The following is a 22322-nucleotide window of genomic DNA, read 5'->3' as shown; positions in this document are numbered from 1 at the left end:
TGCTGAGTGTGGAGTCTGATGCACAGGGCTGAACATGGTGTTGGACAGGAGGCCCCTTGATTGAATATATCTGGAGGACCCTGAGATCACGACCTAAGTGAAACTAAGAGTCTGATACTCAACCTACTGAGGCACCCAGGACCTCCCTGCAGAGACTAGTTTTATCCTCTTATCATGTTCAGAGAACTGATCAGATGAAGACCTAAAATTAATCTTAAGGATATCTAATATTTAAATTGCAGTGAAGCGAATTCAAGAAAGCAGAAAATTTTGAGTTTGTTCGTTCTGTAACTATCTGCCATTGATTGGATATTATGGCCCAAATGGAGAGTATTTTTGAATGGTCAGATTGTTCCTTAGACATTTCCCATTTACACTGTTGTCCTTTATGTTGCCTAAATTAAATACCACATAATGCACCTGATATTTACCTGTGTTCTGACAGAAACCTGCTTGAACTGATATTTAAAATTCAGGGAATAGGAGCAAGATAAGCTCTGACACCTTTTCTGACTCTCTTTTAGTTTTGAATTGCCGTGGTAATGAGAAGGGACTGAAGGAGGAAGACACTGATGAATCACTGGGGTTTGTGAAACTGTGGTGAGAAATTGCCTCTCTGAGTCATGACCGACCCAGAGGCTTGTCTGGTCCCCATGTGTGGTCTATAAAATCTGTGACTCATAAAGCCAACCAGATCGCCTGTCATTCAGCCTTAGGTAATGTTGGGAGATCCTCAGAGGGGGGAAAAAAACCTCTTACCATTGTCTTCTTCCTATTCATTCTTCGAGGGCTCCATGGGTATACAATTTATCACTGATTTGAATTACTTTTTTGATGATACTGACTATTCTTTCAGAAGAAAGCTTATGCTCTTATCTTGTTCCTATATTTTTCCTTAATTTATCCAGTTCGATTTTAATACAATAGATCTCCTTTTTATTTAGAATCAATATTCTCTTTATTTTAAAACTCTATGCAGAAACAAGACCCTAAATGGGGGCATGTGACTTCAAGTCGTATAGTCTTTACTCAGTTTCAAGTTGCTTCTCTGTTGAATACGTTGTCATTTTAAGCATAATGTAGCTCTATAGTAAACTATGATATTTAAAGTCTTATTTGTTATACTACTGTTGGTAAACATTGTATATATGATCTTAAAACACCTGAGTATAAGATATCTATGAATCAGCTAAAACATCATTTGACTGCAATTAGTAAGTTATATACTTTGCCTATTCAATTATATTTAGAGCAGTCATTAGATTGAAGGAAATAAGATGCTTAAGTTAAACAGTCTATTTCTTTGAGTTAAATAATTACTACAGCAGGAATACATGTAGATGGCACTGATTGTGATTCAAGATATAATGTTCCTATAAATGTGGAGAAGGTAAACCCTTATGCCAAAATGATTCTTTAAAATAGAGGACAATTGATATTCATTCTATAAAAATAATGTGATGGACACTATGTCAGAGATGTCTTCTCACCTAATATTAGTAGATATCTCTGAGCTCTTGACATTCACCTTTGTAGACTGGGAGACACTGAGGCTCATGGAAGTTACATTTGTCTTGCCTAGTGATCATGATATTTCTACAACAAATACGGTTTCAGAGATAAAATGTGAATGGCAGAGATTAATGATGATTTTGAGAAACAAAAGAAGCTGATCATCATATGTAAGATGTCAGCATCAGAGATTTTTAAAAGAAGCTACTAAAGACAGAACAAGAGTGCAAAAATGTTTATAGTGGACAAGCCAGATCTGTAAATACAAGGTCTACCAAGTCCTAATGCGAAGTCAGTTCTCAGGGGTTGTGGGACTCCAACATAAGAGCTTCCCATCCATGTTTTCTGTTCTATCCTACTTCCTGAGAAATAACTTTCCCTGATTTTGGTTCCGGTATATCTGCTACTCTTGAAAATATCATTCCCTTATAGAAAAATCTTTGGATTAAAATTAAAGTTCCTGGAGAGTTGACAATAAACTACTGGCTTTGTGAAATCAAACACATCTCACTAAAATCTAGGGAGCAGTCTCTGCAATTTCAGCCGACTAAATAATTTTATGTTTCTTGAATTGCGTGTCTTATAAGTACGTCAGTCATTACTGTATTTAATGAGGGTGTCAATTAATTGAGATTTTAAACTTCCAAATTAAATTTAATAATCAAATATCACCATTTAATACCTTGAACCTATTTACTTGTTTTAATGGGAACTAGAAATGAGATTTCCAAATATTTTCTTCTATCTTTTAAGAAGAATGAATTACTTTATTTAAGCTTAAATAATATATCAGATAATAAATTTGAACAAAATGACAAACATGTATTTGAAATAGAAAAAAAAAAAGTGTTAGAAATAACCAATTCATCCCAAATGATATCAAGCCCTATTCAGGAGAGGGCAGAAATTAGTAAAAAGTTAGTCAAACTCTAATGTTAAGTAGGAGAAAATCATAAGGTAATGTTTTAGTCTATCGCCTTTATTATTAAAATACATACCAACATGCTTTTGAAATATTTGAAATAATAATCTACTTCCGTATAGCTAGACTATAAGGAAGAGAACACTCTGCTTTCTGCTAGAACAAGAGTCTTACAAGAGTCTTATCAATCACCAACATTGAGAGAGGAGTCACTCAAAAAAAGCGGAAGTGCCTGGAAGTCAGTGAGATCAGGCAAAGCAATGAGAACAAAACAAATGAAGCATGACTACTAGAGGAGACACATGGATGTGAATAAAATAAGACAATGAGCACGTGAGAATATCCAAATGACAACCATCTGAACTCAGAAAAAAGACTTTCAAGAGATATAAACCTGATTTCCCCATTTAATATTTAGAAGATGACTTAAAGAGAGCAAAATACTGATTATATATGAGTTTATAGTCTGAAAGATCAAGCTCAAGGAACATCTCAGAGAGAGGCAAAAAATGAAGAAATAGAAAAAAATAAGGTGGGGGGGTGGGCGGAGAACCAGAGCCTAGGTCCAGGATATAACAGAAATTCCAGAAGGAGAGACAATATCACATATAAGTAGCAAAAATTAAACAAATGATGGATATAATAATGGAAATATTAATAATAAAATAACAGTATTAACAAATTCCAGGTCATTTTTTTAAAGATCTTATTTACTTCTTCATGAGAGACACAGAGAGAGAAAGAGAGAGGCCAAGACACAGGCAGAGGGAAAAGCCGGCTCCATGCAGGGAGCCTGACGTGGGACGCTATCCTGGGTCTCCAGGGTCAGGCCCTGGGCTGAAGGAGGCGCTAAACCGCTGAGTCACTCGGGCCGCCCTGGCCTCACATTTCTTAACTGCACAATGTAAATTGAGGACTAGAGAATGGCATATACAGACCACAGAGATATAGGAGTAAAACCCAAGAATCCATGGTATAATCAGCACAGATTGTATCATCTGCATACCTACCTCAGAAAAATATTTAAGAATAGATTCTATCCAAAAACAGGAATAAGAGACCAGGAACAGACTAGGAGTGGTGGTGTTAATGAGAGCCCTCAAGTGCAGTGTTTTAGGTATAGTTTTTCAACTGTGAGTCTTGTTCTCAAACAGTAGACCTCTGAGTCTAAAGAGACAAGTCATCTGCCCACCACAATTCCAACATGCAATGGAGAACCAAGCACAACCACTAGACACATTTTGGTTCAAAAATGGACTCAAAAAGACACACACATTCAGGAGTCCTTAACAATTCTGAAATCCAAATGGGAAATTTTGAGTTTCTGGATTAGTTGTCAAGGTCAAAGAATGCTTCTTTATGATTCTTGGTTCTTCTCAGTCTCTCACTGATGGATTCCAGGATCTTGGTTCCTCCCTGAGGAACAGAGTCACCTTTCCTTTTAAAAGTAGCACATTTTCTTGCAACTGGGCTGTTCTCTTAGTCTTCTTCCTGTCAGTAGAAGACTGGAAGTCCAAGTGTATCTCCTCATTCTCAGTCTTTGCCTGATAATGTTTCTCATCTATGAATCTTCTGAGAATTTTGTGGGTTTCCTGTGAATCTTTTTATTAGATCAAATCCAGAGCATTGCCATGAAAATGTGGTCTAAAGAGACAGCCAAAGATCTGACCATAAAATAACTGATTTCCTAAAATCCTACAAAAACCCCCAAAACCCCAAAACATATAGTCACACCCTTGACTTTTATCTTTAGATCAAATTTTCATAGCCATGCCAGGATTCATCTTTGTTCAGAAGTCTTTCTGCACCCTGGCATTGTTACAGTGGAGGGGCTGAGGACATTTAGCACATGTGCTACCAAAGTGAGCACAAGGCGAGGTTATTTAAAACCTTCGGTTCTTGGGTTCCCTGGGTGGCTCGGAAGATTAAATGTCTGACTCTTCATTTCGTTCAGCTCAGGTCATGATATCAGGGTCGGGAGATGGAGCCCTCTGTTGGGTTCTGCACTCAATGTGGAGTTGGCTTGAGATTGTCTCTCTCCCTCTCCCTCTGCCCCTCCCCCTGGGCATATCCACTCCCAAATAAATAAATAAATAAATAAATAAATAAATAAATAAATACTTAAAATAAAACAAACAAAACCATCAATTCTTGGTTCCTTCTTGTTTAATGATCCTCCCCTCAATTTATCCCTCTCCATTCTCATTTCACCAAGCAACAAGAAGGCTGCATCACCAACACTTTGCTTGGAAATCTTATCTAGATGACACAGTTTAGTGAGTACATATTTCCACATAGCTGCAGGAACAGTTCATCTAAGTTTCCTGCTTCTACATAATCACAATGCTTCTTCCTTTAATTTCCAATATTTTCCTCCCACTTTATGGTAAGGTCTCATGCACAATATCCTCAATGTCCAAAGTTTTGCAATTTGTCTTCAAGGTTGCAAGCCATGAAGCCCTCTCTTGCGCCCTTCTCATGGCCACTGATGGATTCCAAAGCCATGCCCCAATTTTACAGGTTTTGTATGGCAACACCCTATTTCCACGTGCCAAAATGGATTTTGGCTACCCATTTGTGCATAAAAAAAATACCTCAAAAGTTAGTATATGGAAAGATGAAAACAAACTCGTTATCTTACAGCTTCCATTCTTTAGAAGCAACCAGTAGCAGCTTAGATGGCTTGGTTCCTGCTCAGAGTCTCTCAGTGTTGGATGGGCTGTGGTCACCTAAAGCCTTCATTGGGGAGGATCCCTTCCTGGGCTTCCTCACAGGTTTGTTGGAAAGCCTCGGATGATCTTTCTCTAGGTTCACTCACATAGGTGTCTCTGCTGTATTGCTTCATATTGTGGCAGCTAGCTTCCCTCAGAGCAAGCAATCCAATAAAGATCACCCGAATTGAAGTTACAGTCTTTTTATAACCTAATTTAGAAAAGGCACTCCATCACCTCCGCCATTCTATTAACTAGAAGTTAGTCAAAAAGCTCAGCCCACACTCAGAAGGAGAAATTCTATGACATTACACCAAAAGCTAGGGATCCTTGGGGGCCAAGTTTAGAGGCTATCTGCTATAGTAATTAGAGAATGAATAGCACGTTATTTTTGTGTATGTAGAAAGAAAACAGAAAAAGGAATGCATATATATCTTTCCTTATATCATCAAAATGAAACAATGCAAGGATAGCCCCAAAACTAATAAGAATAGTTTCCTAAGAAAGAGAGGCAGAAAACAGAGGAAGGGACAAAAGTCAGAACTATTTTGGTGACTTGTTTGGTAGGTTTGGTTGTTGGAAACATAACTATTTTACATAATGATAATGAAAATCTCAAAAGAAAAGAAGCAGTCCTTAAATATGGGATCTATTGACAGTAATTGAATTGGAGATACCCATTAAAATGCAGAATTTTTCTCTTTTGAAATATCCTTCTAAAATAAAAGTATTTCATGTCCTTGTAACTGAAAAGCTTAGAATCAGTAGCAAAAAATAACATCCTAGTAACCAGATTATGGGAACTGAATTTCATTTCCCATTAAAACAAACAAAGGTTCCTAGGGGAAATAATGGATTCCAGGTCGAGAGCTGGAAATGTACAAGATGAATCGGATATCTTGTGATTGATCACAACAAAGCTATTAAGGGCCATGGGTACCTGATAACAACACAAAAATGTCAACTGAAGCAGCTCCTTCTGGTCAAAGATGAGGCAATTAAAATTCCAAAAAGAATAATGATTCTGATGAATTGAAATGTATCAAAAATACAAAACTCAATTTTTTAATGATATTTCTAAGGGAGGAGTGCGTCCTTTTGTGTTTGTTAGGACACATTCAATACTTCTGAAAAATGGCTGATAAGGGTTAAGAATCAGGCATATTCCCTACTTTTCCTATAAAGAATCTATTTTAGGACAGTCCTGTAGTTTTCTAAGATACTAGTTTGTAAATTCAGGAATAAAATTAAATGAGAAAATGATAAATCTACAATCCCTAATGAAATAATGCATCAGTGCAATGATCATCCAAGGCTGAAAAACCATTAGGTAGGAGTTTGGTGGAGAATATTATAATGGATTATCATCAGGTTGACAACACTTGAACTCTCTAATCAATGGAGCAGTCAGACATTTTGTTCTTTTTGATGTGATTTAGTTGAATATATACAGCACTTCTTACAAATTACTCTGGGAAAAAAAAGAGAAGAATGTACTCAAATTTCTAAGTCATGTTACTAGTTAATAGGAAGTTTAAGGCTCAGGGGACTACAGTAAATGATGCCATGAGGATACAATCAACTGAATACACACACACACACACACACACACACACGCTGCTCTATCAGAAATTTAAGAATCTAAAGTAATCGTAGGAGAATATTTAAATCATATTAGGGTGTCATAAAGGCCTACCTAAGTATATAAGCAAAGGCATAATCATTACATAATTATTAAAAGCCGGATTTATGAAACCTATCTGACCCTGAACTTACTATTGAGAAAATTAATCTCTGACTTCAAATACCTCACAATTGATTTATAGAAACAGATTCTTCTATAAATGATGGAGAAAGTATGTGGCCATGGAACTATTGTAGACCCAAAACCAATCTGGAAATGGTGTCTCTAAAACTGAATGTCTGTCTCAGAGCCCCCGTTTCCTAAACTATTAAATGGCAAGTATTTTTTGCTTAACACTTGCCACTGCAAGGGGACTGGATGAAACAATGTAAAGCGTCTGCAAATCTAAATCAGTCTTCACACAAAGAAATCATAACCATGTAGGACAGGTAATAGCAACAAGTGAATGGAACACACAACATACCTAGCTATTGGGGGGAGTGGGGGTGCAGAATCATACTAAGGCAATAGGGAGTTTATGGAAATTTTCTGGGAAGGTCAGAGCTTGAGCTTTTTCCAGAGGAACTGCCTGAGGGATCTTACCCTGTGATTCTGAATTATCTGCCTCAACATCTGGTCCTGTGCATTGTGGACAGTCCAAAGGGTTACAAACACTGAAAGAAGAGGAATAATCGTATGCTAAAGTAAGAATTTCCACTGAGTTATATGGGCTCTCGATGAAGACTTTTGCTAATGATGGCACAAAAAATCACCTTTGAGGTGTCTACGGGTTGGGGTGAAGGGTCATGCTACTTTGTCCCTTAAGCTTTCATATGTTTCCTCCCGTCAATCAAGTAGTTTCCTTTTCTCTCTTCAAATGATTATGTTCCCAATAGGGCTAAGAAATTTTAAATGAAAACATGGCAAGATAACTGCCTGGTCTGGTAAGCAAGAAATATGCATAATCTTTTGAACTTTTATCAAATATAGACTCTCTATAAGTGAATGAGTCACTTAGAAAATTTTCAATCTTTATCCATTTTTTTTTTTTTCGCCTTAAAGAAAAAAATATCGTGAGTTTGCCGGGTACTAAATAGTCTTGCCTATAGCACCCCCCCTCACCCCCCCGCACTGCCTCGGGCTAGAATTCCGTACTCCCTATTTTCCCTTACATGTTATAAAACTGATATCATTTTTGAATCAAAATTTCTTTGCACTTGGGGAAGAGCCTACTTTTGCATGTCAGGCGTTCCTACGTAAAGTGGGGGTGGGGGGGAGAGTTCTCCATTGTTTTGGTTTTACAAGTTGAGCATCTGAATAAATCCTTTGCATGGTTGCAAACAGTTACGGTCTCCGTTTCCCCCTAGAAGGTGGAATGCCACGAGCCACTTTGTTAAGTCCAAGGCGCGCATCAGTCGGCCCACTCGGGTCCTGGTCGCCGCGGCTGGGCGAGAGGACGCCGGCGAAGGGCCGCCTCGCCCGGGGGCTGCGGGCTCCGGAGCAGCCCAGGGATCAGACACATGCGCACGGTTGGTCTCTTTGTGTGCGCCGGGAAGGGCTCGGCGTCGGTCTGCACTTCCCAATGGGGCAAAGACCCGGACCGCGAGCGGTGCTCAGGCACAGAGATGCACGTACACACGGCCCTAGAAACACACCTTTGTGTCGCTCCCGGTGGCCTCCTCCGGCCGGCGCATCCCCACCGCCCTGTCCCCGTGCCCAGCTGACAGCCCCGGAACGAGGAGCCGCGCGCGTCCTCAGGAATCCCGCGCCCGGGAGGGCGCTGCGGGCCGAGGGGAGCCCGAGGGCTGGGATGGGGGGCGCGACCCCGGGGCGCGGGGCGCGGGGCGCGGGCGGCGGGGGGAGCTCCCGGCCGAGCCGCGGGGGCTGGAGCGCGTCTGGCGAGCAGCTCGGAGCGCAGCCCCCCCGCGGGCCGGGGGGAGGGAGCCGGCGGGCGCCTCGGCCCGCCCCGCCCCTCCCCTCCCCTCCCCTTCCCCTCCCCCGCGCCGGGGAGCCGCGCGGTGCGCTCGGGCCAGCTGTGCGCCGCCGAGCGAGGCGCCAGCCCGTGGGTGCTGCCGGGGGCGGCGGCGCGGAGGGGGCGCCCGCAGCTGGCGGCGGCGCGGGCCCGGCGCTCGGCGGGCGGCGGGCGGCGGGCGGCGGGCGGCGGGGGGCGGAGGTGAGCCCGGAACGAGCGGGGCGGGCGCAGCTCGCGGCGCCGGGCCGCGTTCCCCGTCCGCGGCCGCCCTGCCACCCGCCCGCGTCCCCGCCGGCGGGAGCTCGGGGGACCGGGCGGCGGCTGGCTGGATGCGAGCCCTGCGCGGACCCGGCGGCGGACGGCGGCTCTCGACTCCGGGCAGCCGGTCGCCGAGGGGACGAGCCCCAGCGCGCCGGCCATGGCCTCCAACTTTAACGACATAGTCAAGCAGGGCTACGTGAAAATCCGCAGCAGGAAGCTGGGGGTGAGTGGCTCGCGGGGCTCCGGCTTCCCCTGCTCGCGTTCGGCGCGGCTGGCGGGGGGGGGGGTGACCGCGCGGGGCGGGGGGCGGGGGGGACCCGGCCCCTCCGCCGACAGCCCGCACCTGCCGCGGGGCTCCGCACGCCGGGGCGAGGGCTCCGGGACCCCGGGTCCCCATCCTCGTGTGCGCGGGGCTGGTTTGGGCCGGACTGAGAAGTCGCGCAGACCGAAGGGCTTGTCAGGTTGAGGATGAATGTGCCTCGGGGGGCGGGGGGGGTATGTACACGGTGCATCCCCGAGTGGTGTGTTTCTCCAAAGTGTGCGCCCTCCGGGGGGAATTGCTCGGTGTGCAGGAGGTGCACGGACGCCCTGTGTGCGTGTTTAGAATCACCATCTTCGAGACCCCGCCGCCCAAGCCCATTTAGAATCTCTCCCTCGCTGCCCCCCCCAGCCCCGCGCGTCCCCCCCCCCCGTCTCCGCGCCCCGAGCAGTCGCCGGGGGGGGGGGGGGCAGCTCCCTGGCCGTGTGCGCGCCCGGACAGGTGTACCTGCGCCCGCGTGCAGGCAGGTGTGTGCTCCCGGCCGCTGGCTCGGCGGCGCCCGCGACAGCAAAGTTTATGGACACGTCGCCGTAGTTCTTTCGCGAGAGATGTTCCGCCCGACTTGGGGCGGGGGGGGGCAGTGTAGACCCCCGGGGGTTCGGAAGTTCTCTAGGGACCGGCCGAGGAGGTAAGAGGGACGCGCCCACGGCCTCGGAGGCCCGGGTGGGAGCGGAGAGGCCGGGAGGGGAGAGGAGGCCGGGCACCCGGGGGGCGCAGGGGGGCGCAGGGGGCGCGGTGCACGCGGGGGGGGGGGGAGCGCGCCGCGGGAGGTGGGCAGGTCCTGAGCTTGGAAGGGACGCCGGTGCGCCGAGAGCCCCATCAGCCGGATTCCCTGGATGTCCCTCCACCGCCCTGCTCGCAAAGTTCCAGTTCTGCGAAGCTCGGGAATCCTGGGGCAGCGCGGCCTTGAACGAGAACATTCCCCGCCCTCCGTGCTGGCCCGATGAATCCTCCAACTCGGGGAAGGCAAGAAGACGAGGGACAAGTTCGTTTATTTCCTCGCTCAGCAAAAGGAAGAAGGACAGGAAAATAATGCGAACCAACCATTCGAAGATCGCACCAAGGTAGCTCAGGCCCCAGACAGCCCCCCCCCCCCCAAGAGGAAGGAGCGCCGCGCACCCGGAGTCGCCTTGCCAGGAGGACTTGGTGGACGCAGGTGTGGGGCGCAGGAGGAAGGGGAAGGGCGGACTCGGGTTTTCGTGCCGCCCCTGCTGGGTGTCGCTTCGGAGACGCAGCCCGCACCCCGAGGAGACGGGGGCCACACTCCGGAACTTCAGCAGGTCTGTAGGAGCCGGGCGGACCCAACCGGGTGACCGCAAAGCCGCGCACCTGCCGCCCGGCGCCTCGGAGCGCGGCTGCGCCCCAGCAGGGCCGGAGGGCACGCGCCGGGTGCGGCCGCTCGGCCCCGTCTCCAGGGCGGCCCGTGGGCAGAAAATCGCGCCTCGTTCTTTCCCAGGCAGCTAAGGAGGAACCCACGTGGGAAACTGCGGTTGTCCAGGAGGCTGAGGGCTTCTCGGAGCCGGGGCGCAGTGCCCAACCCTGCCCCCCGCACGGCCCCAGCAGGAGAGAGCTGGAGGGGAGGACCGTTCCAGGAACTTGACCTCTGGAGCCCTTTGCTCTCCCACAGGGTGCTTGCTCATCCTTCTCGCTCTTTCCGTCTTCTTGGGATCTCAATTGTGTCTGACACCTCAGACATTATAAGCTAATGGATGATTCAAGTCCCCCGGGGACAAGCGGATCTGCTTCCACCGAGTCACTGTGTACGTGAGAATGAGACTAAGGACTATAACCCCGAGAACCCTCGCTCCCTGTGCTCTTGGCCCCGGGGATGGGGTGGGGGGAGGGGGGCTGTAGGATTCTTCTCCCATCCCCCGCTTTCCAGGATTTCAGACGACAAAAACTGATTATGCCGCCTAATTAAAATATAAGCTCCAAGGAAAGAGCACTGACTGCTTCTTGGGTAACCATGGTGTTAACAGCCTTTGAAATGTCCTTTTAAAACACCATTCCTCCTAAAGATGTGTGCAAACGTATTTGCAATCCCAAAGCATCTCTTTCCATACAGACTGTTTGGAGATATGCCTTTGTAAAGGGCACCCTTCGGGGAAAACAATAAAAGCATGTCTGTATGTAGATTAATCATAAATATAGATGAATTTTTGTCTTCTATTACTACTTGAGAAATGTGAACTTCAGAGTTTGGTGTCCAAACAGTTTTGTTTTAATATTAAATCGAAATACTAAGCTAAATTAACTGCTTATTTTGAAGAATATTATTTCTTAAAGAAAAACTTTAGAGACTTTCTTTTTTCAAAAAAAAAAAGATTTTATTTATTTATTCATGAGGGACAGGCAGAGACACAGGCAGAGGAAGAAACAGGCTCTCTGTGGGGAGCCCAGTGTGGGACTCAATCCCAGGACCCTGGGGTGATGCCTTGAGCCAAAGGCAGAGGCTTAACCACGGAGCCACCCAGGGCCAAAGGCACTTAACCACTGAGCCACCCAGGCGTCCCATTAGAGACTTTCTATTCAGAATATTGTAGTGTTCAGAAGGGTGACTTCACATGACAAAACCTCACATACATGTTTCTGTGAAACTTAATAAGTTAAGTGGGTCTCAGAAATAGTACACTGTAAGCAAGTACTGGGTGCCTTAAATATGAAAAATCATATCCTATGTCATAAAATAGGATTTATCTAAATATTAAAATTTCATTTTCATAGTTAATAATACATATTACAAATTTTATGGACTCAGAACTGTGGATTTTTCCAAATAAAATGATATTTTTAACTAAAAGGATACATCATGATTCCTTTATGGTTTATGTTCAGAACTAAATATCAAAATAAAAATTCTAATGAAATATGCACAGATATTTTATTTATGAGGTACATAACTCATGCTTTCAAAAACCAGGTTTTATAATATTTAAGGGGGAAAAAAAACCCTGGGCATGAGGCCAGTTGTATCAGATATTATTATGATATGAAAATATATTTTGAGCTGAAATGTTCTACCAAAGTCTTTACTCCTTACATGTTAGTGTCTCCTGTTGTGCTGGAGGTGAGAAGAAAAGTGCTACTTGTCCTCTTAGGCTTGGGGACAATCCTGATAGAGGTGCTTCCAGGTTGAAGTGGGTGAAAGAACTCTTGCCATGGGTCTTCTTCCAGAATCTATATAGTGCTACCTGTTGAGGACACTTCTTTAGCCAGTTATTTGGGTGAAGTAGTAAGTGTCAAACTAATATTTGGAATATTTGCTTTGAAATTTATCTTAACTCATTAATCAACCTATCTTCCACTCAGGAAAATTATTTTGAAAAAAAAATAGTATTATCTTGGATTTTTACCCTCATCCTTTAAAAATATGTTTATTCAGTCATTACATTTTTAAAGGTATTAAATCATTAAGCATATAATGACATGACTTTTAATAGTCATTTTTTATAGTCTGTTAAATTTTCATTATAACCTATGACTGTTTCTATGAATATATTGTTTTCCTTTCGCATGATTTAAAAGCCCTTGCAATAGTGCAGTTCCTTTTGCCCCCTTACATGTTGCATGATTGGTATTATAATTCACAAGGTACCATGGTGGTCAGTCTTCTTTTTAAGGAAAGGTTATTTAAAAGCACTAATAAAGCTAAAACAAAGCTAAAGTATGTTGGTCAAAATTGTTTATCTCTTAGCCATTATTATTTATTTCCTTCTGACCACTGATAGGTTAAATTTAGTGAGCGAGGCATAGATCATAACATATCCAATGTATTCTTGGTTTGCAGATTAGGAACTCAATCACTGAAACCATTAATATAACTTTATACATGGCTTATTGATTCTATAATTTAGCAAAGGTAAATGCACCATTATGGAGGGACACCATCATGACCATCATTAACATCACTGTGCAAATTCCAGACTGCCATAGTTTGACTAATTCTAGACTCAGCCCTCACATCCATGTTTTCAAGGAATTCTGTGCAAATACATCAATGTGAATATTCACAGGCATCTTGTACACAGACAAATAGTATTTTACACAAATTGTTTTCTATTTCTCAAAGTCAGACGAAGGATTTGTACTGGCTTGTGGGCATCAAAGGAATGTCTCAAGATAGGGCTGGCATTTGCACATTCAACAAATGATCAAATAATTATGGAGCATCTACTTTTATTAGGTGGCATGTATGTGTGAGTGTGTGTGTTTGTGTGCGCGCGCGTGTGAGAGAGAGAGAGAGAGGGAGAGAGAGACTATGAATGTCCCAAAGTCATGTTGTATTGATCAGGGTTATGAACAGAAAACACCTCCTACATCACTACTACTCATAGTACATGAGGCCAGTAATAGTCACTATTCCCCAGTCTGGCTGTAAGGGAAGCAGGGAAATATAAAGGAACATCTGGAGTTTGTGAGGAGCCCCAACTTTATCTGTTCAGGATTCTCTCTTTTGCATAGTCTCCATTTGTTTCAACAACTTATTGTGACTTCATCCACATCTTGCCCTCTCTCCCTCCTTGATTAAAACCTTGAGACACTTCCATTCCTGGCTTGATGGTTATTGATCTTCTTCTTATAAATTCTTGGGGTTTTCCCGTCCGTCCACAAACAGCTTTCTTCTGATGATAGAGGAGAGTAGTTTTTCATGGAAGATGTTTATGAAAATTTACACACCCTACAGAAGCTCATTCATTAATATAAATGGGAATTTTAATGTGGCCATTTCCTTTTTGTTTTCTGATTAGAGCAAGTAAAGATTTCTCTGGTTTTCCAAATATCTAGAAAATATTTGATGAAGAGCTATTTTTATCTTGTATGACATGCATTATCAATTTGCCAAGAATTAGATGCATTAAATATATTTAAGATAAAATGTACAGGTAACTTAATGACTTTGACCATTCATTAAAGCTCAAAAGAACTCTCAGGATCATTACTTCAGATATGAATTCTCAATCTATGGATTTAATACAAGGAAATTGCATTGGATGTACTTAATCTTTACTCATTCTAGAATATACTGTATCCTGGACATCGCTTTCTGAAAATGATCCATTATATCCATGGTTATTTATCATTTATCTCTTTCTCATTAAGTATGGAATTAATAAAGTATGAACATTCTAATTATTTTAGTTATTTTTATTTTAGATTTTTGTTCATGGTGACTATTATGCATGTGTTTAACACTATATGCATTCCACTTAATTTCTGTATCTATGTCTATATTTATCTATCTATATATCTCTACAAGAATTACTGGATCTTAGACTTTCAGACTTGAAAAAAGTCTTGTATACCTTCTGTAGAATCCCTATATATTAATCTGTTTGCAATTGTATGTGTGTATGACATTTCAGGTATTCAGAAACTAGTGAGATACTTGTCTTTTTAAACAATCCTATGCTGCGCACGTGGGCGTGCCTAATATTTTTTGAACTTTCAAGACTTAAAGCCAAAAACAAGGAAATAAAAGTAAGCATAACTGTAAAAGTGCTTTGCTGGATTTTGATATTAAATATTATGTCTGTGTACTACCTGGGGCAAACCATTAAATCAGGAGTGAAATATAAAAGTTCACATCTCAGTTTTTATCTTAATATATTTACACATGACTGCTGGCAAAGTGAATCTTAAAAATTGGCATTATCTCAGATAACAAAGATTATAGTCAGTACTTAGGGAAATCTTTCAAATGACTGAACTAAATTGTGAGTAGGGTAATTATACGGTGGTCAAATATCTTGTAAGATTTACGTTGCCAGTTTCCTTAAATGTCTTTCAAAAGTGCTCAATAATGGTTGATATTTAGGAGCAGTCTGAAATAACACACAAAAATAGTTTAATTTGAAGCTTATGTATTTGAAATAGATGTGATCCATTTTTGTTGAAGTATTTTTGTTGTAATATGTTGTTCTGTTTGGATCATAATAACCCATGTGAATACCATTGAATAGGATTATTAAGTATTCATATCTTTGGTCTGTTTCTTTCTTTTTTTTTTTTAAGATTTCATCTATTCATGAGAGAGAGAGAGAGAGAGAGAGAGGCAGAGACACAGGCAGAGGGAGAAGCAGGCTCCATGCAGGGAGCCCGACAAGGGACTCGATCCCGGGTCCCCAGGATCACGCCCCGGCCAAAGGCGGTGCTAAACTCGGGCTGCCTGTTTGGTCTGTTTCTATTCACATTCACTTCATTTTAGAGACTATGCAAAGATAGAAAGCAAGCAATACAAACAAAATAAAAATTACCTGTTTTTCCACCATGATCTCTAAATTTCATAAATTTTGAAGTTTTAGCTTTAAGGAAAAAATAATTTCTATCAAATGGGACACACTGTGTTAAAAGAGAATAACTTCTTTACTTCAGTTTCATTGCTTTTGTCTCACGTGACTCACAGGATCTTTTTTTTTTCTTCAAACTCTGGTAGCTTTGTAAAAAAGAGCTCAAGAATGTAGGTAGAGAACATTTTCATTAACTTTCTGCATAAATCTCCATTAGTTTTAATTTAAGATACAGAACAGGATTATCCTTTGAGTACTTACTTCCTTTTTACATTGTAACGCTATTCCTGAATGAGAGTATTGCACCTGTCAGTCAAATTGAATGCAATAAGAAATGATATTTTGTTATTAGCAGAGAACAGAAACTCATTTAATAAAGAAATGCTCTCATGTTGTTTGAAATAAATGAGATTTGTAATATGTGAACATATGAAAAGTGCGTCTCCTGTTATTATACTAAATTCATTGTAGAAAGCTTGGCTGATATTTTGGCTTAACAGTAAAATGACTGAGAGGACAAACACTTTGAAGTTTGATTTAAGGCTTCATTATAGTAACATACTCGTTTTACGTTTTGGTGTACCGTGCATTTTACAGCTTATAAAGAATTTCCACATGTATTTTCTTACATAATTTTCCCAGCATGCTTTTGAAAGCATATTTGATTTTACCGTCATTTAATTTTACCTTTTATACATAAACTCAAATCCCAAAGAAGTAAAGTGAATCAACCAGAGTTACAGAAACACAGATTGGGTTTGTGCGTGAATGTGTATACTCAAATCTAGGTATCATGACTGCAGATGCACTGTTACATCTAAAGGCAGCAGTTCCTGCTTTGCAATGTATGTAGACAGGTAGCAACACAGCTGTGTGTACTATTCAAAGTAATGTGCTTTCTTCAGTTGGTTTCTTAGTATAAAGCTAATATTATCATTCTCTTGACTCAGCTTTAGGTCACTTACATTGCAGATAAAAGTGCTCCTTGAGGGTGGGAGGTGGTGGAAATGGCTGAAGATGATCAAAGACAAGACTTCCAGTTGTAAGCGAAGTAAGTTCTGGAGATGTAATGTATAGCATGGTGACTATGGCTAGCCATACAATATTGTATTTTTTAAAGTTCCTAGGAGAGTGGATCATAAAAGTTCTCATCACAAGAGAAAAAGTTGTGCCTAGGTGAGGTGATGGATGTTAACCTAGTGTGGCGATCATTTCACAGAGTATACATGTATCAAATCCTTATGATGTACACCTTAAACTTATACAATGTAATATATCAATGACAGTTCAATAAAACTGGGGGAAAAAGTGCTATTTAGTGAGAGAATTTATACCGCAATAAGGAGATACTATGCAGATATTTTTCCAGACCACTTTGAATTGATGTGATTTCGTTTTCATTGTACCATCTAAAATAGCTATTTTCTCCTTTTAAGAATGGAGAACAGGCTCCAAAATGCAGCTTATAGGGTCTATGTAGAATTTAAAATATTTTAAAAAGGTTGAAATATCTTTATTTTAGCATTACCTGTATTTATGAAGAAGGATCTTTTAAGAAAATTATAGAAAGGATTATGTTTAACAATGAAAAATGAGTTCATTTAAAAAAGCATAGTTTAAAAGTAGTACATATTTACTGGGATCTGGCAAATAGTGTGACAGTGTTACCCAAATCCCTACACATTGGGCAGTACTAAACCATACCATGACCTCTACCTGTGAGGCTTGGTTATTTATCTGTTGTGTTGCTTGCTACTTTTAAGGGGAAGGAATTGAAATAGATATACTTAAATGATGTTCCTTTTTTTTTTTAGTTCTTATTTTAAAAAATGTCTATATGCCTTTCTGTTACTTTTGTGTAGGTATTTTTATAACATTTGTATATATAAACATGTACAATTATTTTTCTCCTCATGATTTTTTCTTTGTAAATATGAAATTGATTTTCTCTGACCATTCAGTATCCTTTAAAATATGTTGTATGTACGTTTTATATGTGTTTACATGTGTTAATATATGTACATACATATATACATGCACACACATATATGTGTTATATATTAAATATAATGATTTATATTTTCAGATGTCATATGAGTCCTTACACGCTGAATTACATACAAATATAATAGGAAGGATAACAGGAGAAGAAAATGTACATAAAATGTCTTAATGGCATACTAGCTGAGTTTTTATTAAAAAAATTATTACATATTCACATTATTCTTTGGGAAAAAAACTGGTATCAGTCTAAAATTGAAATTTAGCATATCTTTTGAAGGCTATAGCTTTTAAAGGTTTGCAACCAGTAAGAGAAAATTTTTGATCTCTGTTTACATAACCCTTGTGAAATTTCTGATATATTATTCAAGAAAAAGAATGAAAGTCTACTTTTTACATATTTGAACTTGCTTTGAAAGTATGCCTTTTCATTTAACTTACTAGGAAACAGGCATGCATCTCCCTGGATGTTTTAAGGACCCTGAGGCTGTGCTATGGGAAGCAGCCCTGTCATCATTTTCCTGATACTTTTATAGACTTCATTACGCTTTGGAATCTTTAAGTATTAGCTCTGTAAGTCTTCTAAACAAAAGTGCATCTAGTGCCAAATCGTGATGCTGAGTTTAACTGGAAGCTACCAAATTATGTATAAGTGTGAAATATGTTTTCTGTACATTGAAAATGACAGCTATGTAGATCTCTGATGGCTACTTAACACACATTTGGTCTCCCTGGGTCTTGCTCATGGATATGCTTTTGGGGGTTTTTAATGTGGTACTATGATCGATAATCATTATCATACAGTGAGGATTTGGGGAAAAAGTAAAGAAAATGTGAGATTTGTTAGACCACTGCACGCTACCAAAACCGCTGTTACTAGTCCTGAGAACTTATGAATTGGCATCCCAAAAAATAAAGTCAGTTACGCAATAAATCAGTCACAAAATGCTAATTATTGACTGTCTATAAGACTTTATAATGTGAATACAAAAATGTTAAAGTAGAAATTTCTTTGAGGGACAGAAATTCACTTCTGAAACAATGTAGTAGGCATAACTCAAAATTTTCTAGAGACTTATGGTCATTCTTTCTTGATTCACAGCTGACACTTCTGCCAGCAATATGGCTACTCACAAAAGACTTCCTTCTACTTTGTGTTCTGGTCTATGTAATTACAATACCATGGCTGTTTAAATCGTACTTAATTAAAAACTCAGTAAGTTCTGAATGATGCTGTGATCTCCTTATTGGAGATTCAATGCTTTAGACCTTATTAAAGAAAAAAACCCAATAGTTTAAAGTCAATTTTATACCTTCATAGGTCTGGGTTTTTGGCTGTCACTGCAGCATAGCACCTCATTCTTGTTGTTGTTGTTCTGTCTTTGTTGCCTACTTAAGGAGACAAAGCATGAATGGATGTATGGGGAGAGAGAATTGGGGCAATATATGGCAAATACCTACTGAGTACACAGAGACAGTATGTGCTTTGTGGTTTGCAGAGAAAATAACACCAAGATGAGAAATTATGAGTGAAGAAGGCTTTGTTGTGAGTTCCATGAAGAAGGAACTGCATACCTAATTCATAATATGTGTCTGTATGGGTGAGGAGCGTTGAGGTAAAGGCCCAGAATAAATGGCTTATAATGTTCTAAGGACCTAAGTCACTGATGCATTTTATGAGAAGGGTTAATGCTAATTCTCAACCTAGCAACATCCCTGAATCGTGAGGGTATAGAATTCATTGTAGTAAAGTAGTAGTTGGGCAAGAAGACCAATGAAGGGTGAATTTTCCTCTTTACTTCTGTTCCACTTCTGGTGAATCACTGACAGAAGTTTTTTGTTGTTGTTGTTGTTTTTTTTATTTCCTAGCACTGAGAAGGAAGTCTTCTATCATTATTTGCATTGAAAAATTAGCTGTCTTATTTTCACCTTTTGAAATCATTAGATTTTTCCCGTCTGCCTGCATTTAACACTCACATTTTCTGGTTTTCAGGAATTTTGCTATGCTATGTGTAAGTGTAGTTTTAATTCTGTTATTCTTGGGTTTATAGTACTTCTGGATTTTTATAACTTAGTATGTTTCTTCAGTTCTGAAAAACTACTTGCTATTTCCCCTTCCATCATATCAATTCTGTCCATTCTTTTCTCTTCTTCCTTACTCATATGCTAGATCATTTGTACCATATTTTTCTGTGCTACTCTGCTTTTTTTCTTTTTCATTTTTTTTTTTTTTGTCACTCCAAGCTTCAGGATGGATATTTTCTTCAGACATACCTTCCATTTCACTAATTTTCTACTCAATTGTGAATAGACTCCTCGTAATTATAAATTTACTCCTCGTAATCAGTTTAAGTTATTTTTTGGGTCTACAATTTTCAGTTGGTCTTGCTTTTTAAAATGTCCTGTAGAAATAAATTCTCAATTTTTTCTGTGGTAGACTTTGATACCTATCAGACTGATCCAGTATTGTATTTGTCCAGCTTTTTTGATTGTCAGCATGCAGGCTGGTCTGAGTTACCTAGTGTTAGTACACCACTAACAGGGATGGAACATTCTCAGTGGTTCAATTTTGTGGTTATTTCCATGTAGGGAAACAGAGGGCCACGTGGTCTTCCAGAATGCCACTGAGAGCCAAGAGAGTTGGCTGTAGATCATCCTTAGTGGTGAGCCTCTCTTCTTGTAATTTTTGTCTTGGATATTTTCAGACAGATTCTCTCTCTGTGTAGGACAATTAGGGTTTGTGATAGTGAAATTGGAAACAAAAATGAAGGTATTTGAATGTTATGACTGTCACAGGTAGCGTGTGTGTGTATCCTGCCTCTGCATAAAAATGGAGGGAAATGAGAAAAGAAGCAATTTTTTGGCCTGCTCTAGCATTTGACTTAATGAACAAGGCCAAATATTTCTGTCCCTTTCCACAGTGGTTCTTAATGCTGGAGGCATATTACAATCATAGGGGATGATTTTTGAGTTTTGTTGGGTTTTTTGTTTTGTTTTGGTAAATACTAGTGACAAGTTCCGCTTCTAGAGATTCGTATTTAGTTGATCTCTGGGCAATAGAATTGTTTGTTCATTTGTGATTGTTTCATTTGGTATTAATCTACCAAAGCAATTCTACAATAAATGACATGCATTTCCCCAGAAAAGGAATTCAAAACAAGTTATCACTATATATCACCACAGAACCCTACTGACCTAGAATAAATAGATATAATATGCCTCTGTAAGTAGTTAAATGAATTAACAGTAGTCATCATTTTATTTTTCACCCAGGATTTCAATCTTTTTCTACATATTTGGAAAGTGCCCTCTATCATCAATATTATGGATGTTGAAGATAAGAAATAATACCTCACATTATAGAAGATGAAATGTCAAAAATAGTCTTTCCTCCTATCTTTTGCTGCTTGGGCGTGAGAAATGAGCTAGTTATTACCAATTACATGGCCAGACTTTGAGTTAGTGATAAAAGGCAACCAGGATAGGGATCTTCACAGAGAACAACAGAGTAATTGTTTCTACTGGATTGATTTATTGATGCAAAAGTATAAGCAGTATACTGTCCAAAGGCAGTAGTGTCACCACGAAACGTAATGATTTAAGAGATCACTTATGGTTCTTCAGGCTTGAACCTGGCTCTCCAGCCCTCTCTTCCTAATTTGAAGTAATGAAACATTTAATAAATTTCCTTCAATCTAAATCAGCCACTGTCAACTTCTCTTCCAATGAAGAGCAACTAATACCTCTGACAGATAAAATGGCATTACTGGAAGTGACCCAATTAAATTTTAGAATACACTAGAATAATTAATTTTTAAAGTAATGGGTATTAAATATCTTTCCGTACCAATATGTAGACACTAGAATTCATTTTCTATTGTAGTCACTGCGAGTTTGTACAGTAAGCACACCATTAGTGAATTACTCTGTTCACCCATGGAGATGAGTAGGATCTTTGAAGACAGCGTACTTTCAGTCCATATAATTAAGAGAATGTTTGTTTCAAAAGAGGGACCCACACAAATATACCCAATGAATTTTTTACAGAAGTGCAAAAGCAAACCAGTGAAGGAAATGTTCAGCAAATGTTGCTGGAGTAGTTGGACATCCCTAGGCAAAATAAATGAACCTCAACATAAACCTCAGACCTTGTAACTCAAAATAGATCATGGACTTACGTGTAAAAAGTAAAACTGTAAAATCTTCGACAAAACATATAAGAAAATCTTTGGAAACTGGATCTGGGCAAAGAGTTCTTGGACTTGACATCAAAAGCATAAGCTGTAAAAGGAAAAATTGAGCAATTAACCTCATCAAAATTAAAAAATGTTTGCTCTGGGAAAGAACCTGTTAAGAGGATGAAAAAAAAAATTGCTATAGAACCAGGGAAAATATTTACAATCTACATATCTCTAACAACGAGCTAGTATTAGTATTTTAAAAAACTCTTAAAATTCTATGGTAAAACTTAAAAAACAACAATTAGAAAATGGGCAAAAGACATGAACTGACACTTCACAAAAGTTGCTCTACAGATGGCAAATAAGCACATGAACAGATGTTCAGTATTATTAGCCATTAGGGAGATGCAAATTAAAACCACCCTGAGCTCTCAATACACACCTACTGGAAAGGCTAAAATAAAAAACAGTGACAACCCCAAATGCTGGCAAGAAGGCAGAAAAACTGGATCATTTGTATATTGCCATGGAA

At 40.4% G+C, this 22322-nt stretch overlaps 1 protein-coding gene across 1 annotated transcript in view; it reads left to right on the top strand.

Moving 5' to 3' along the window:
- Positions 1 to 8954: 8954 nt before the first annotated feature.
- LOC129514655 (docking protein 6) overlaps positions 8955 to 22322 on the top strand; it is a 363401-nt gene continuing 350033 nt past the window's right edge. The window contains exon 1 of the mRNA XM_055333417.1: positions 8955 to 9225. Coding sequence (XP_055189392.1) covers positions 9160 to 9225 — 66 coding nt within the window. The 5' untranslated portion in view covers positions 8955 to 9159. The remainder of the gene's footprint in view (positions 9226 to 22322) is intronic.

This window comes from Nyctereutes procyonoides, unplaced genomic scaffold (assembly GCF_905146905.1).
Source record: "Nyctereutes procyonoides isolate TBG_1078 unplaced genomic scaffold, NYPRO_anot_genome, whole genome shotgun sequence".
Lineage (NCBI taxonomy): Eukaryota > Metazoa > Chordata > Mammalia > Carnivora > Canidae > Nyctereutes > Nyctereutes procyonoides.
The sequence above is the reverse complement of the archived record's forward strand: the minus strand, read 5'-3'. Positions and strand labels throughout refer to the sequence as shown.